The 16,401-nt window shown below is 42.1% G+C and overlaps 1 protein-coding gene across 1 annotated transcript; it reads right to left on the reverse strand.

Annotated features, from left to right (window-relative positions):
* Window positions 1–721: 721 nt before the first annotated feature.
* LOC129161836 (gastrula zinc finger protein XlCGF57.1-like) lies at window positions 722–14,480 on the reverse strand. The gene is made up of 3 exons (XM_054738316.2): window positions 13,826–14,480; window positions 13,606–13,718; window positions 722–4,812 (listed from the first exon to the last, which is right to left on the reverse strand). The coding sequence occupies exons 2-3, from the start codon at window positions 13,613–13,615 to the stop codon at window positions 3,386–3,388; spliced, it is 1,437 nt and encodes a 478-aa protein (XP_054594291.1). The 5' UTR covers window positions 13,616–13,718; window positions 13,826–14,480; the 3' UTR covers window positions 722–3,385.
* Between the last annotated feature and the right edge of the window lie 1,921 nt (window positions 14,481–16,401).

Genomic DNA, 16,401 nt, shown 5'->3' on the forward strand with positions numbered 1-16,401 from the left:
CGCATATCCACTTCTTTCTTTCTCCGTCTTTATTTCAAACAAAGAAAACATACATCATTTTTCAAAATCTGAAAATATATATAAAATCATCATCCTTTTTTTTCCTTCTTCTCTGTCTGAAAAGGAGTAGGCTGAAGTCGAAACTTATATGTCCCTACCCCTTTTATGCATATTATTCTTTACTTATACTTAGTATTACTATACCAAATGTAACACAAAACCACATTAAAACAACAGATAGTACAAATCACCCAAACAACCAAACCATATGGGAAAAAACAAAATAAAAACACATCTTTTTACAATTCATACTGAAACTTACCTTTCTTTAGAATAAAGGACAAACACATAAATCATCTATTTTCTTCTCTATACTTATTTAGCCCTTTGATGCATAATGGTCACTACAGTGGACAGGTACTCAAAATTGTTATTTGTTTTTGCTACTAAGCACAACTGTTGAAGACTTTATTGCATTTGAGCCCCTCCATTTCGACTTCAGTAAGTCAAGACAACATATTTCATGTTCAGAATGCACACTGTCCACTGAGATGGACATGTAATAAACTATGTGTAAATTAAATGTTACAAAAAATATGTAAATACGAAATTTGATTCATTCACACCTAAAGATGAATGAAAAAAATTGTTTAAAAAATCATGGTTGAAGATTTCATAATTCATGCATCAAAGGGTTAATTATACAGACTTTTAGGCTTTTAATACACTTAAACAGAAGAGTGAGAAAAAATTCACCCCCCTCAGAGTTGTCATGAGTGTAAACTAGATCATTTAAACAAAAACATGTTTTGGTACCAGACTGTAAACATGTTTATTTCTGCTGTGAAATTGGTATTTTTAACATGGGAGTCAATGAGGATTTGCTCGCTTCTGACTCCAGCCCCTAGTGGATGAGGGTGGAACTGCAATTTTTGGTACTTCCGGGGTTGACTCAATTTTAGAGCTCCATTGTGGGGGCTTGGGAAATACGTACAAAAGTCATTTACAAACGATAACGACAATGCAGAAAAAGGCTATCAGATTAATAACAAATGCAGGATATTGGGATCACACAAATGAACTTTTTATTAATGAGCATCAGACCCACGTGACCACAGAGCTAGCTCCGTGGAAAGGCCTCAGTAGAGCCTCGGTCTGGCTTGGAAACTGCTCCGGCATTTTGAGTCTCTGTGTTTGTGTATTCTTTCTTGGATATTTTTGTGCAATTGTTCTCACACAAGAGAGAGGATCGTTATTATTTCCATAAGTTCATTATTGTTTCTCCTGGAAGTGCTCAGTCAGACAGAGTGCTGTGATGTCAGGAGATCCGGTCTTGGGGAGGGAGCGGTGTCTGTGATGGCGGCTGCAGCGTAATCATCTGTCTCTTTTATTTAGGGACACGGAGAAGTTAAAAGGAGAGAGAAATAGAAGACAGAAGTTCTTGTTCCACTTTATTCTTTTGTTTCATGATGATACACTGATGTTAAATTCAGCTTAAATAGAAACTGGGAGGAAGCTTTGGTTCATTTTAAGTTACAGGAGATCTTGTTTCCTATCTGCTCCTCCAGAGACAGCATAGACATGAGGGTTACATGGTGAGGGTCACACAGGACAGGTTAGTGCAGTCACACAGCTGAGCTGGAGGGGGACAGGTGCTGTTCTTTATATTGCAAGCTTGTGTGTTATGTGCGTTACAGCCAGCGATCCAAACAGTAGCAGCAGCAGCAGCAGCCACAATATGGGGCTTGCAGGACATGAAGAGGTGGCTCATGGTGTTACGAACCCTGAGTTCCCCGGCACTCAGCTTCTACTCCGCACCGTTTCCTGCACCATTTCCAGGACCATGGAGAGCGTCCGGCTCCCTTGCTTCACTCACGCAGCTGACTCTCATCAGAAATCACCCAGCTGGAGCAGATAAAGATCAGCGCTGCTCGGAGAAAAAAGAAAGCAGAGCGAGAGGAGAACGCACAGAGAGAGGACGCAGAGAGAGAGAGAGAGAGAGGAGTGAGAGACTGAGCAAAAGACAGTTTGAGGGGACTGGAGAGGAGAGGATTAAAAAGAGAGACTTGTGTGAGAACTCTAGAGTTGCCCCCGGATGGTTAATTTCCACCTGCTTGGGAAAACATTCAGGCTGATGTTCGTTTTCCCCTTTGCTCTTAACAGAGCTGTCGGTTGTGTGGGTGAGTTAGTCACCAGTGGACTTTTGGTAAGGCGTCCGGGCAAGCTTCTGTTGTTCCTGGTTTCACTTTTGGAACCAGTGAGTTTTAGTTCTTATTTTATCGCTCTATTAAGTTACTTGGTCCTCGGTTTTGGTTACTGCAGCATACTTTAAACTCCCCTTTTAATTAAACCGGTTTTTCTCCCGTTGGAACGCTTTTTGTTAATAAAAGGACTTTCTTTGATTGTGACTTGGTGTCAGATCGTTTCCTTTTATTTCTCACATTTCTGTGTTAGACCTCCCTGGCTCCTAGACCAGGTTGGGGTCGTAACACATGGTCAGGAAGAGACCCTGATCTAGGGTACAGGACAACAACCAGGGTTGCAATACTATCCAGGATCTAGATACTACAATGATAATTTTGGTAGTTGTATAGTTAAATGAGTTCATTGTGCCTTGCATGGACACTCATGTGTCTGTTTAAACCTGTCTTTTGGCGAAATCTTCAACCACAGAGTTTATAGGCAAAAGGCTTCTGTCCTGTGTGGACTCTCATGTGATAATTTATTGATGCCGTATGGATGAATCTTTGGCCACTTTGAAACTACATGTGGACGCTACCATGTTCATATGAGACCGAACTGACACTATCGCCTCTCAACTGTACTGGCCCTAATGTGTAAGCGCCATTAGTGATGGAAGACCATAGCCATTATAGGCTGTACAAATGTTTTGAAAAGAAAAACAAAACAAAAGGTGGGAAAAAAGCAACAAGGGAGTCTGCAGCTCCATCAGCTCAAAAACTGGAATGGTCTCCTAAAACCCCTTAAGAAGAAGAAGAAGAAGAAAATATCATTTCTATAGCGCCTCTCAAGATAAAAATCACGAGGCGCTTCACAAAAACAAAAAATATCAAAATTGTAAAAATAGAAAAAAAGCATTTCGAAAATGTTTAAAAATTAACCCCTCCTATTACCATCGCTGTAACACCTTAAAAACCAGAGAAAAACCTGGATGTCTAAAGTAGTTAATAGATCCTGTGTCAGTAAGTTGCACTACAAAAAAATGCAGTTTTCAAAATTCAAGATTGTTTTATTGTCATTGCACAGGTGTTCAACGAAATTGACTTTGTGCTCACTAAAAACAGCTCGTGTAAAGTGGTAGAAAATGTGTGACCGTGCTGTTTGAAATCACAGTTTCAATCAGAAAACAATAGTTCATTCAGTTCTAGTGGATGCTCTGGTGATTGTTTAAAGCTTTCTTTCGGCTAAATCTTTTTCCACAAAGTTCACAAGCAAAAGGCTTCTGTCCTGTGTGGACTCTCATGTGACTGTTTAAATTTGACTTCAAGCTAAATCGTTGTCCACAGAGTTCACACGCAAAAGGCTTCTGTCCTGTGTGAACTCCCACGTGACTGTTTAAAGATCCCTTATAGCTAAATCTTTGTCCGCAGAGCTCACAGGCAAACGGCTTCTGTCCTGTGTGGATCCTCGTGTGACTGCTTAAAGTTGACTTCAGGCTAAATCGTTGTCCACAGAACTCACAGATAAAAGGCTTCTGTCCTGTGTGGACACTCATGTGACTGTTTAAATTTGTTTTCTGGCTAAAACTTTTTCCACAGAGCTCACAGATAAAAGGCTTCTGTCCTGTGTGGACACTCATGTGTCTGTTTAAATGTGTCTTTTGGCTAAATCTTTTTCCACAGTGCTCACAGGTAAAAGATTTCTGTCCTGTGTGGACTTTCATGTGTCTGATCAAATGTGTCTTATGGCTAAATCTTTTTTCACAGAGCTCACAGGCAAAAGGCTTCTGTCCTGTGTGGACTCTCATGTGTCTATTTGTAAGTGTCTTATCACCAAATGTTTTTCCACAGACCTCACAAGCAAAAGGCTTCTGTCCTGTGTGGACTCTCATGTGTCTGTTTAAACTTGATTTTACACTAAAACATTTTCCACAGTCGTCACAACTTACTGATTTTAGTTCTTCCTGGACTTTCCCACATGAGTCTACATGTTTCTTAACTCTGGCACATTTCTTGTTAACCAGAAATTCTGAGGACCTTATTGCCGAATGACTTGTCACTCTCACATGTTTCTGGAGAGACCACTTGTGGACAAACTGTTTACCACCCTCATGGCAGCTAAAAGATTTGTTGACAGTCTTGACATCTGATTCGGAAGACCTGTTCTCAATCCAGTCATTGTTTCTGTCTCCAGTTTCAGGCCTCGAGTCTGACAGCTCAGAGTCTAGAGTCACATCATCAACATCCTCCACACCATCTTCACTAACTTCAGTCTCTGAAGAATCAGATGTCTGTTCATGGGGTTTCCTGCTAGTTTCTGCTCCGCCACCAGTTTCTGCTGTCACCTGGTCAGCTGAGCTGATGGTTGGAACATCTCTGTCTTCTATTTGCTTCTGATGAAGCTGTGAGACCAGAGGTTTCTGTTCATCATCCTCATTTTTAATAGAAACAACAGTGAATGGAAACCTGGCAGCATCAGTGTCCTCCTTCAAATGGAGATGCTCTCCTTCCTGACTGGTCCAGAGTTGCTCCTTTTCCTCCTTTATGTGGAGGTGTTCTGGGTCCTGCTGAATGTCACCAGCACTCTGTTCTTCAGGAGCTTCTTCTTTAACCAGCAACACCTGTTGAACATCTGTAGGCAACACATTGTGCGAATTACCAACTGATGTATCTTTTGGCAATTACACATACACCCCACCCCCGCCCATTCTTCTCGCAGATCGGAGGCGGTAGGCGTAATTTCAGCCGGCCAATCAGTCCATAGTGTCGCCTCTGTCCCAGTCTGACCGCTGGGGAGAAGATCTGAGAAAAACAGTCGCCTCAGCACCGAAAAAGCTAATCGAACCTGTGTATGAAACCACATTCCGGTGCCGTTCGGTACCGTATGTGCCCATGCCGACGCTAATGTGTAAGCGCCATTTACAATCACGCATGTAACAGTTGTATATAGCAGTGGTTCTCAATTCAGATTATTTATATAGTGTCAAATCACAACAAGAGTCGTCTCAAGGGACTTCTCAAAGTAAACATTCCAATACAGGTCAGTTCATTAAGCCAATCAGTAAAAAGTTTCCTATAAAAGGAACCCAGCAGGTTGCATCGAGTCACTGACTAGTGTCAGAGTCTTTACAGCAATCCTCATACTAAGCAAGCATGCAGCGACAGTGGAGAGGAAAACTCCCTTAATTATCATTTTTTATTATGCATTACATAATAATTGTAATTTTTTGCTTCTAAAATATTCTTTTTAAATAATTCATACTATTTTCTGCAGGTTAAACGTCACATTTGTTACATACATTAATAAAAGAATGTCCTCAATGCTGCAAAGTAACATTTATTTACAAAGTGCTTTTCTCAGGTAAAAACCACAAAGTGCTTTACAACAAAGTGAAAGAATTTCAAGCCCAGAAATAGGAGAAAATGATCAAACTAAAGTAAAGATGAGGTATAACTAACAAAGAAAGTAAACAAACAAAAAATAACAGTTTAAAAACACAGAAAGGTTACAGCGTTAAGCCTGATTCATGCTTCTCCGTCTGCGTCAGTGCGGAGACACGCAACGTCCTTACGTGCCTGCTGGGGAGCTCCGCAAGGACGGACGGAGTCGAGCTCTCTTTTCTAAACATCCATCAGTCAAGACAGACAACGCAAGCTTGTGATTGGTCAGGACGCAGCTGTCGTCTACACCGCCACCATTGCGCCCTCAAAAACATAAAGAGAGCCGAGGATAACGAGCGACAGACACGGAGAAGCTTGAAGAATACCTCGCGATAAAACTCTAAAAACATGAACATTTAATTCCCCAGTGACTGGAGGAGTGAAAAGATCTGCAGCAAGCGTTTTATTTGTGGAAGGAAATGACAGGAAACGTGGGTTTAGAGGTGGCGAGCGCATCAAGAGGTGGCGGAGGATGAGAGACAAATTTATCTGTGTTAAAAAGTCTCTTATATACAAAAAAAAAAACATAATATAAACACACTATCTTGGACCGATACATGACAGGATACCACAGAACAGCGCCCTCTGTTGTCCTGCTGGGGAATTGTTTTGCAACACTCTCCAGGAGACGGAGATGTATGAGAGCAAAATGCTTCCGTCAATCCATGCGTGTCTGTCCCTTGCGGAGCTGACGGAGAAGCATGAATCAGGCTTTAGCCCTTATTGGTCATGCTTGTTAAACACAGGCCAGGTGACCCCTGACAGGATGGATGAGCCAATCACTGCTGAGAGTGGGTGGAGCCTTCAAGCAGCACTTGGACTTCCTACTGTTGATTAGGGAGCTGACTAGACCAGTAATTCTCTTCCTCACTGCTCATCATCATCAAGTACTCTGATACACACGATCACGCTCTAAGGTGAGTGGCACTCCTAACTGCTCTCCTGGGCATCTGAGTGCAGGTGGGCGGTTCCCGGTTCAGCGAGCCTGATCACATAGTGTTGCTACTTAAGGAGCTGGGAGACAACCACAACTCGCCATATGGTTGCTCACTTGGATACAACGAAATCCGAGCGGCTCTTGCCTTCTAACTTTTGAGTTTGATACCTCTTGTTAGGGCTGCTCGATTATGGCAAAAATAATAATCATGATTATGGTGACTGAAATTGAGATCACGATTATTTAGGACGATTTTTCAATTTAAGTTGATTTTATTTGTTTTTATTCAGTCATAAAACTGCTCAGGGCACAATCAGGACAAAAATAAGAAACAAGATGATCACTAAAAGAACTCCTGATTCCCAGTATAAAAAGACCAATATACTTATAGCTCATAGTTTATGACCCAAGGGCTATAGACCTTGGTTTAACTCATTTAAGTCTAACCAGTACAGACCCAAATACCAATATCTTGCAAATACTGACAGCAAGAATTATACAGTGGCATTTATAACAAATAAATGCAAATAAATTGATGTTCACAAAATGTTGTATAACATTTATTGAAGTTGTGTCAAGGTGCTGTAGCACTGTGTCCTCAGAGAGATTAGTTATCAGTAGGGCTGCAACAACGAATCGATAAATTCGATGAAAATCGATTACTAAAAGCGTTGGCAACGAATTGCGTCATCGATTCGTTGTGTCGCACAACTCTTCCAAAAGCGCCCCCCCATCCCGCCCGCCGTTGCGCACAGACAGATCAGCGCGAGGGAGAGCCGGCAGGTGTTTGGAAGAGGAACATGGCAGAAGCAGCGAGAGTCAAAAAAGTAAAAGCTTTTTAAGTTTGGGAGCATTTTCAGTTAAATCAGGCGAAGACATGCGTTACCTGCAACGTTTAGGTCAGACTTAGCATGGCACGGGATGATGCAGCGTCTTAAACGCAAGCATGTTGGGATCATCAGCGAGGAAGGAGAGAACTCTGTGTCCGGGTAAATTAAAAACTTTTCAAAAGTGATTCATCCAAGTCCCGGATTATTACACAGGCTAGACATGCCCTAAACTCGTAAAAAAGAGTCTAAAGTCGTGAGCGCGACGCTTATTAGATGAGCGGGGGGACTCGCGCTGCTGCAAACCGGTTCCGCCCAAGGCCGGATTAACTGGGCAATTGCCCAGGGCCCACGAACTCTAAAGGGCCCAGGGCACGAGCAAAATACTGTATCTATAATTTCCCGCTTTATGAGGACTAGGGTGACCGTACGTTCCGTTTTCCCCGGACATGTCCACTTTTCACTCTTTGTCCGGCACGTCCGGACTGCGGGTTCTTGTATTGATGAAAATGTCCGGCTTTTCATCCAGGAGCAGGGATCGAATTATGGGGGAGCTGTATATCCTACACATCCGGGGAGCCGGAAAAAAGTTTTCTATCATTTTTGGACTCTTTTGAGCAGAGAGCGGCACAGCGCATTGTTGCGCAGCGATCCAGGCAGCTGCTTCCAGCGCACGGTCCATTCTCAAAGTGGCGCAACCAAAAAACTATAATTAGCACACGATCGTTCATGTCTGCACATGTTGTCTATTTTCTGTCTTATTTGTGCCTGCAGCGCTCTGCCACTGCGGAGCTCATCACCTGTGCTGCGGTGATTTCACCTCACGCAGCATCGAAAACGCGCTCTGCGCTTTGCAGTCAGGAGATCCCTTTGATCTGCTCAGAAGTAACTGATGAGGTGAAAAAGTAAGAATCCAGGCAGCAGTTTTTCTGGAGAGTTTAGAGGAGACGCAGGAAGATGAGAGACAGACAGGACAGGGAAATAGTTCAATAAAAACAAGAAAACAAAACAAAGTGTTGAAAAGCAAAATGTAGATAGATTTATCTCCACTACACGTTTTTACCTATAAAACAATAAGTTACACACATGTCATATTTATAAATTTGATACAGATCAGATCACCTTCAACACTCAGTCACACACCCAGGGCCGTTTCAAGACATTTTGGGGGCCAAGGCAAAATGCCCCCCCCCAATAACTGGGCTCCCCAGAAGCCTCTGTGCAATTCATGCCCTCTCCAGTAGTGTTAGTTATACAGTGTTTATAAAAGCCCCTCAGGCATTACTGACATGTTCTAATATTATCAGATGAAAAACTAAATGATCAGACATGCTGTCTCATCTGCTTTTTTTCTAAACTTGCAGAAAGTAACAAAACCATTTGAAAGCCACTATTTGTGGATTCTCTGAAAGTTTCCATGGAGTGTGTGACAACTTATTTTTTCAGTCATTTTTGGAAATAGTGATAAATTTTGATTAATTCACAGCCTATGTTTAATTACATTTAAAAATTAGTTGTTTGACATCCCCAGTTATAATAAATGTCTACAGATGAGATCAAACAAAACAGATGAGAATTGCCCTTAAGCTGTTTAACTTGGACCAAGCATTTTAGGTCACAGATAGATGTAGCTTAGGGTCTCTGTCTATACACCTTATAAGACAATTTAGGTGATGGCATGTTGTTTTTCTGCTATTGAACTGTTTTCTAATAATGTTGTGTTAAATAAAGTGAAGGAAGGAGAGAAATAACGTTTCCCTAGCAGTTTTTAAAAATTTCCCCATGTAATCCGATTAATCGATTAATCGTGTCGAGACCCCATCCGATTCATCGATTATCCAAATAATCGTTTGTTGCAGCCCTAGTTATCAGCGTGAGGAACTTATTTCTACCTTATTTATAAACTATTTATTTACAGGCCCATCAGTTACTGTAATAATTGTCCCAACCACAGCTGCCCCCCACCCCCCCACCCCGGTCTCACAGCAATCGGGCAAGCTGCACGTGTGTTTAGCACGCTGCACGCGCACATTTAGCTGCTCAGGAGACCGCAGGTGCGGTGTGTGTGTCACTCACTCTGGTTACTCCAACAAGGAGCCGGCTCCGAGAGCTGTCTTTAGCGACCGACACATCACTGCATCATTCCCTTTCCTAATGTTGTGAAGAACGGTCCAGAGCACAGGCGGAGTGTTTAGCTAACTTGCAGGAAATGTCGACGACAGTTATCCAGAAAGTAGCTAAGGGTTACCAGAGATGTTTCTGAGATGTTCGCTAGGTACTTTTAGGATTAAAAAGTCAAGAAGGGGGTCTGAAAAGCTGCTAGAAATAGCGTCAAAGTCGCTAAGTTGGCAACACTGTGGAGGAGCGCTTCATTTGCAACTCAGGGCAGCGCAAGCGGGAGGAGCAAATAATCGGCTTGTTTTGTTTTTTATAATCGTTCAAAACTCAGATCGTAATCGTGATTAAAATTCGATTAATTGAGCAGCCCTACTTCTTGTTGCTTCTAGTCTCACGATTGTCTCTTCAAATCAAATCAAAGCTTTATTTATAAAGCGCCTTCCTGTCGGGAAGCCCAAAGCGCTGAACATGGTACGTGAGAAAATGTGAAACATGATGAATAAATCGATAATAAAAGCAATTCAACTAGTGCAAAAAACATTAAAGTAGAAGACAAATGGGTAAAACAAGGGATAAAGAGACCAATGGAAACAGGGAAATACAATCAACATAAAAGAGGGCCAAATTCAAACACGCTCAGGGAACGCCAAGCGGAGGAGGTGGGTTTTTAGGCGACTCTTATCCTGCCTTCAAAATAAAACAGCCACTTTAAACTCTCTAGCCACAATCCTGGGTCAGGATGTTAAACCGCAATATGACACACACACACACACACACACACACACACACACACACACACACACACACACACACACACACACACACACACACACACCAGCTAATATTTCTGTTGGCCATTCATGTTTGATCACTACCCTGACTTCCCAATAACCACATGGACTTCTGAGTGTGATTCAGTTGTTTTTGATGATGATGATGATGTCATTGTGTGTCCTGAACTTACATAGATCTGTGAACCCTGATAACCCTACGTAGTGCATCTTAGTTGTTTGGACTGCTGCAGCAGTGTCATTCCTTATTATTCACTATGGTTCTGTAACAAACGTAACGATGTAGGGTCCATTCGTTTAAAGGTGTGGATGACTGATGTTTGATGTTTTCTAATTCTGCTCTTCTCCACATATCTTCTGATAGAACATAGACTTTGAAACTCTAGGATTAGAAAATCCTGACAGATCTACGGCACTATGAAATAACATTCATGAACTCATCCATCTGGACTCACAGTGAGGAAGGCTGTTGTTTTAATGTCAAACAGTGTTGGGAGTAATGCGGTACAAAAGTAATTAATTACTGTAATGCATTGCTTTTTGCTGTAATGTGCTAATGTAAGGCATTACAGGGAAAGAAAGTGGTAATATTTACTCGGTACAATTGTCAGTAACGCGGTAATTACAATGCATTTTAAACCCAGAATCAAGATGTGTTCCTTAAAAATTCAAATTGCGGGAAACCCGAAGAAAGATCCAGTGTCTGCATATATTACGTCATTTATGGACTCAGCTTTGCGGGCAGAGAGGACGCCGCGGTAACGGCTCAACTACTCCAGCTGCGTCCTGCACGCGGCCGCTGTAACATTCACAAAATCGCTCCACTAAAACAAAATAATTCACTTGCGATCATTCATATCAGTGCATATTCTCTGGTATTCTGTACTTTTCTGACGTGCTTTGCCTCAGCTGAGTTAATCTGGGCCCCGGTGATTTCAACTCATTACTGCTGGAGCGCCGCGCATGTGAAGATCCCTTTGGCTGATCGTTAGAAAGTAGGAAGTCTAGGAAACACTTTTTTCTGGAAGACGGAGAAAACATGCAGCATGCAGGAAGGTTAGAGAGAGAAAGGGCCGGAAATTATTCAAATGAAATCAAGAAAAAAGGAAAAAAGTAGGTAGATTTATCCCCAATACACACTTTTACCAGTGAAAAGCAATAATATATAAGCATTTAATATTTATACATGTGATAGAATCAGATCACCCCAGAAGTCAGTCCCACATCCAGGGCCGTATCAAGGCATTTGGGGACCAAGGCAAATATAGGCTTGGAGCCCCCACCACCTCACTCCCTGCTCAGTTAATCTAAGATGGCAGCATGCTGAGAGTACAGTTTGTTGTTGCTTTTATTTAATAAACAATCATTTTAAAGCACTGTTATTATATCTGACTGTTTTTAACAGCAGTCCTAGCTCAGACACCACATCACCTTCCACATATATGTCATGAGCTCACTGAGCGTCAGATTACCAGATTCATACTGAAGTTGTATTGGTGAAAGTAACTTAAAGTAATGCAAAAGTAGTGTAATGCCTTACAATTTAAAATCAGTAATATTGTAATTAGGGCTGGGCGATATGACAATTTTAGACCGTTTTACGATCTACACATCTGACGGTCTGTCATTTTTGAGAGACCTTTTTATCACGATTCACAGCTCTGCTGTTGAATTTCTGCCTCTGAATGAAAAGGGAACTTACCTCAGGTGAATGACACACCTTTGTTTGACCCTTAACCAATCAGAGTGAGTCATAGTAATATATTAGTGCCCCGCTTGTTTTCACTTGTGTGTGAACAAACATGGCTTCGCCGCGGCTGAGCGACAACGAGGTTTTCGTTCCGAAGAGGAACGCAGGGTTTCCTTAGCGCGCGGCGCTAACAACTTAGTGACGTGACATGTCTCGGAGAAAGCGTAAAAACACGTTGGACGCTTCTTCTGAAGCAGGAAAATAACACCGCTTCTTAAGTAGAGCACGACGCCGCCTCGGCTCGTCCACCCTCTGCCGAGCCGGTGTCGGTACCGGACTGAGCTCGGTCACTGGGTCGTTGGAGCTGCCCCGTGACTGCCTGATGGAAAACCAGCGGGTTTCATCAGACTCATAGTTTCTTGTTTTTACCGCTCCCTCCTGCAGTCTTCCCCTATTAACATTTAAAATGATTCTGTAAACTCCGTGTATCAATAGAAACAATCTCTGCCTCTGCCAGCTGCAGTAAATGTAGTCTCCAAATAATAAGAGGTGCATTCATCCATGTATCTCCTTTGATCCGCATTAGTGATATTTTCAGCACCAGAACAGTGAAGCAAAGAAAGATTCCTGAGTTTGTTAGTAATTTTATTTATTAGGTGCATCTAACCTGTTCTATTTTTCTCTGAAATGAGATCAAATCAGTGCTTCTATGGGTTGTCTCCAATCTGCACTGGAAAATTTTACTTTATTTAGAGACTTGTTGCAGAAAATATTCAGAATGTGCAGTTTTTTGCTACCACAAGCGATCTCTGGTCCAGCTGCACATCAGAGCCGTATTTGAGCTTAACTATCCACTACATGAGCAACTGGGAGCTACATAGTATTTTGAACAAGTTAAAGTTTGCACAATACGTTTGCAATTGACATGTTTGCACTTTAAATATGTTTACGATTTTAATTTATGTTAAGTTACTTGAAAAACGAGAAAAACTGATTTTTGTAATTGTTTCTCTCAGGGCTTTTATCATCTCTGGTGTGAGTTTAAAATATAAGTGTGTTAGCACTGTGCTGATTATCCCTAATATGAATAAATGTTTATTCAATGTTTCTCTTCTTTAATATGCAATTGAAGTTCTGCTATTCATGGATAAAAAATCGTGATAAAATCGAAATTGTGATAAAATATTGGAAATATTGTGATATTCTATTTTTGCCATATCGCCCAGCCCTAATTGTAATGAATTACTTTAAAATGAGGGTAACAAGTAATAAATAATGCATTACAGTTTTGAAGTAACTTGCCCAACACTGATGTCAAAGAATCAGCAGAAGACTTCACAGCTAGTTTAAGCTGACCGTTAGCATTAGCAACACCACCACACAGCAGAAGCTCCTCCAGACTAGTGTTATTTGTGGAGATAAAACATCCACATTGCAAGTCAGTGGTAGAGTCACTTTGCTGTTATCCAATCTGGGGCGAGATGTCCAAGTATCAGGAAATAAAGACTCAAAACCTGCCATCTGAAGCTCAGCTGTGATGATTTAAAGTTCATATTTGGTCATGGCCCCGAGAAGCTGTGGTGGAGTCCTTATTTACATATCTGAAAGGTGGCAGCCCTACCTGTGTCCATGCTGTCCAGGTCCAGGTGGTGAAGAACACACGATGAAGCAGTCCCAGCTGATGGATGATCCTGAAGTGGTAGCAGGTTTTCTTTAGCCGTGTTTAGCTAACAGCTGCAATAGAAACAAAGCAGGAGATTAAATATCCAACGCTTTGGTTCTGGCCAAAGGAACAGCAGCAGATCCAGAGGGCAGGAAGTCTAGAGAAAAGCTTTTCTCACCCACAACCTGATTCTGGAGCTCCGGTTGTCACGAAGACCGCAGAATATCTTCTCTGGTTCTGGAAAGAACTCCACCAAGTTGTTGAGGAGGAGAAGAAAGTTTCCACAGCCTGGTGAGAAGATTTCTGCAGCAGCAGCAGTTAGTCGCTTTAGCTGATCAACTCTCCCAGAGACTGAAGTGAAGACATTTTTACTGCGGAGCCTCAAATATTCTCCTCACACACCAGAACAACGAGCTAGCTCTGCTAGTAGCTTCCGGTTTCTGCTTTTTCCGGTGGTCGGTGACCAGCGTAAAGGTGCACTACCGCCACCTGCTGGAGCAGAATAAAACACACCTGGCTCTCATACATGACTTCCGCTGGTGGTTTTTTAGACAAAATAGTTGTAATGTTTTTTGTTATGACCTCGTCAAGTTAACATACTAAAACGTATCATTGAACACAGGTTAGTGAACATTTTATTATTTATAATTACTATCAATAGCAATAACAAAAGTTCATTCAATGATTCTTTTTTAACCCTTTGATGCATAATGGTCACTACAGTGGACAGGTACTCAAAATTGTTATTTATTTATTTTTGCTATTAAGCACAGCTGTTGAAGACTTTATTGCATTTGAGCCCCTCCATTTGGACTTCAGTAAGTCAAGCCAACATATTTCATGTTCATAATGCACGCTGTCCACTGAGGTGGACATGTAATAAATCATTTGTAAATTAAATGTCACAAAAACTATGTAAATATGAAATTTGTTTCATTCACACCTAAAGATGAATGAAAAAAATTGTTTAAAAAAATCATGGTTTAAGATTTCATAATTCATGCATCAGAGGGTTAATTGTAAAAAGCTTCTTCTTCCATCTGGGAATTAAGGAGTTTATTTGAGAGAGTTCTTGTGATGGACCTTGGAGGAGAAAATTATTTTTTATTTCTTTATTACCTCTGCAGTCCAGCTGGTGTGAGGAAGTAGGCTCTGATTAAAGGGCCTACATGCAGACTTCAAGACTCCTGTGAGGGGAAAAGATAATGCAGGATGTCATAGCCAGGGTAAGTTGACCTGGCTGTGCATTTGACCTGTGGGATCTCAAAATCAGGCCATTTTGTGACGTTACAAGGGATTCATCCCGATTTTGATCAGAAAAACTGATTTTGGTTTCTTTTGTCAGATTGACAGCCCTCACTTCTTTTACCGATCCGTTAAGCGTAGAATAGAATAGACTTTAATTTCCACAGTGGGGAAATTCACACGTTACAGTGAATCCTAGACCCACTGGAACACCTGAAGAGATTTGTAGTTGCAGTGCTCAGCATGAATGAGTACACCCCATTTAAAAAGAACAAATCTAATCAGTAGCTGAATGAACAAAAGAACAATTTCCTGAATTTTCACAAGGCTGGGTTTTATTGAACGCTTTTAACTCCATAACACGAAATTAAGGTAAATAATATAACTTAGATCACAAAATCTTCAGTTTTACTAAAATTGGTTGAAGCAAAAATGAATACACCCCACAGCAAAAACGACTGGATCTAGTAATATGTATGACCACCGTGATTTTTAAGGACAGCAAGTCTTCTAAGCATGGAATGAACAAGATGGCAACATATTGCAACATTTATCTTCTTCCGTTCTTCGAGAATAACCTCTTCTAGAGTCAACATGTTGTACACATTGTGGATTGCCCATAATGAACACCATGTTCAGGGATAAGGGTGTCCATATGTGCTCTTGGCACCAGGATACCTTAACCCGCAGCTTGATCATAGACTTTGTTGTCGTTTTAGCCGATCTGCGGCTGCATGTCTCGAACACTTGAGTGAAGAGAGGGGTAGAGCTGTCAACTGACCACTACCTGGTGGTGAGTAGGCTCCGATGGTGGAGGAGGATGCAATGCAGACCTGGCAGGTCCAAATGTATTTTGAGGGTATGCTGGAACGTCTGGCAGTCTCTTGTCAAAAGTTCAACTCCCACCTACGTCAGAATCTCCAAAACGGTCTGGAGAAGCGGGGGATATTGGGTCTGATTAGGCCGTTCCGTGCCTCTATTGTTGAGGTGGCCGATCAGAGCTGTGGCCGCTGGGTCGTTGGAGCCTGTCGTGGCGGCACCCCCAAACCTGCTGGTGGACACCGGCGGTTAGGGATGCTGTCAAGCTGAAGAGTCCTATCTGGTCTTTCTGGCCTGTAGAACTCCAGAGGCAGCTGATGGGTACCGGCAGTCCAAGCGGAATGCGGCTCAGGTGGTCTGGGAGACAAAAACCCAGGTGTGGGAGGAGTTCAGTGAGACCATGGAGCAAGATTTCCATATGGCTTTGCGGAGATTCTGGATCAATGTGGTGTGTCCTGGCTGTGGAACACTGGACCAGCTCTATACCCTCAGGGGGTCCTGGAGGGTGCATAGCAGTTTGCCCTACCAATCTACATGTGTTTTGTGGATTTGGAGAAGGCATTCGTCCACATCCCATGTGTGTGAATTCCATCCAACCATTCACACACTGGTGGGCATGAGCTATGATGTAGCAACAGCTGCCCTGGGGTGCTCTGACAGAGGTGAGGCCTGCCAAACACTGGTGGCGTC

The sequence above is a fragment of the Nothobranchius furzeri genome, chromosome 2 (genome assembly GCF_043380555.1).
Source record: "Nothobranchius furzeri strain GRZ-AD chromosome 2, NfurGRZ-RIMD1, whole genome shotgun sequence".
NCBI lineage: Eukaryota > Metazoa > Chordata > Actinopteri > Cyprinodontiformes > Nothobranchiidae > Nothobranchius > Nothobranchius furzeri.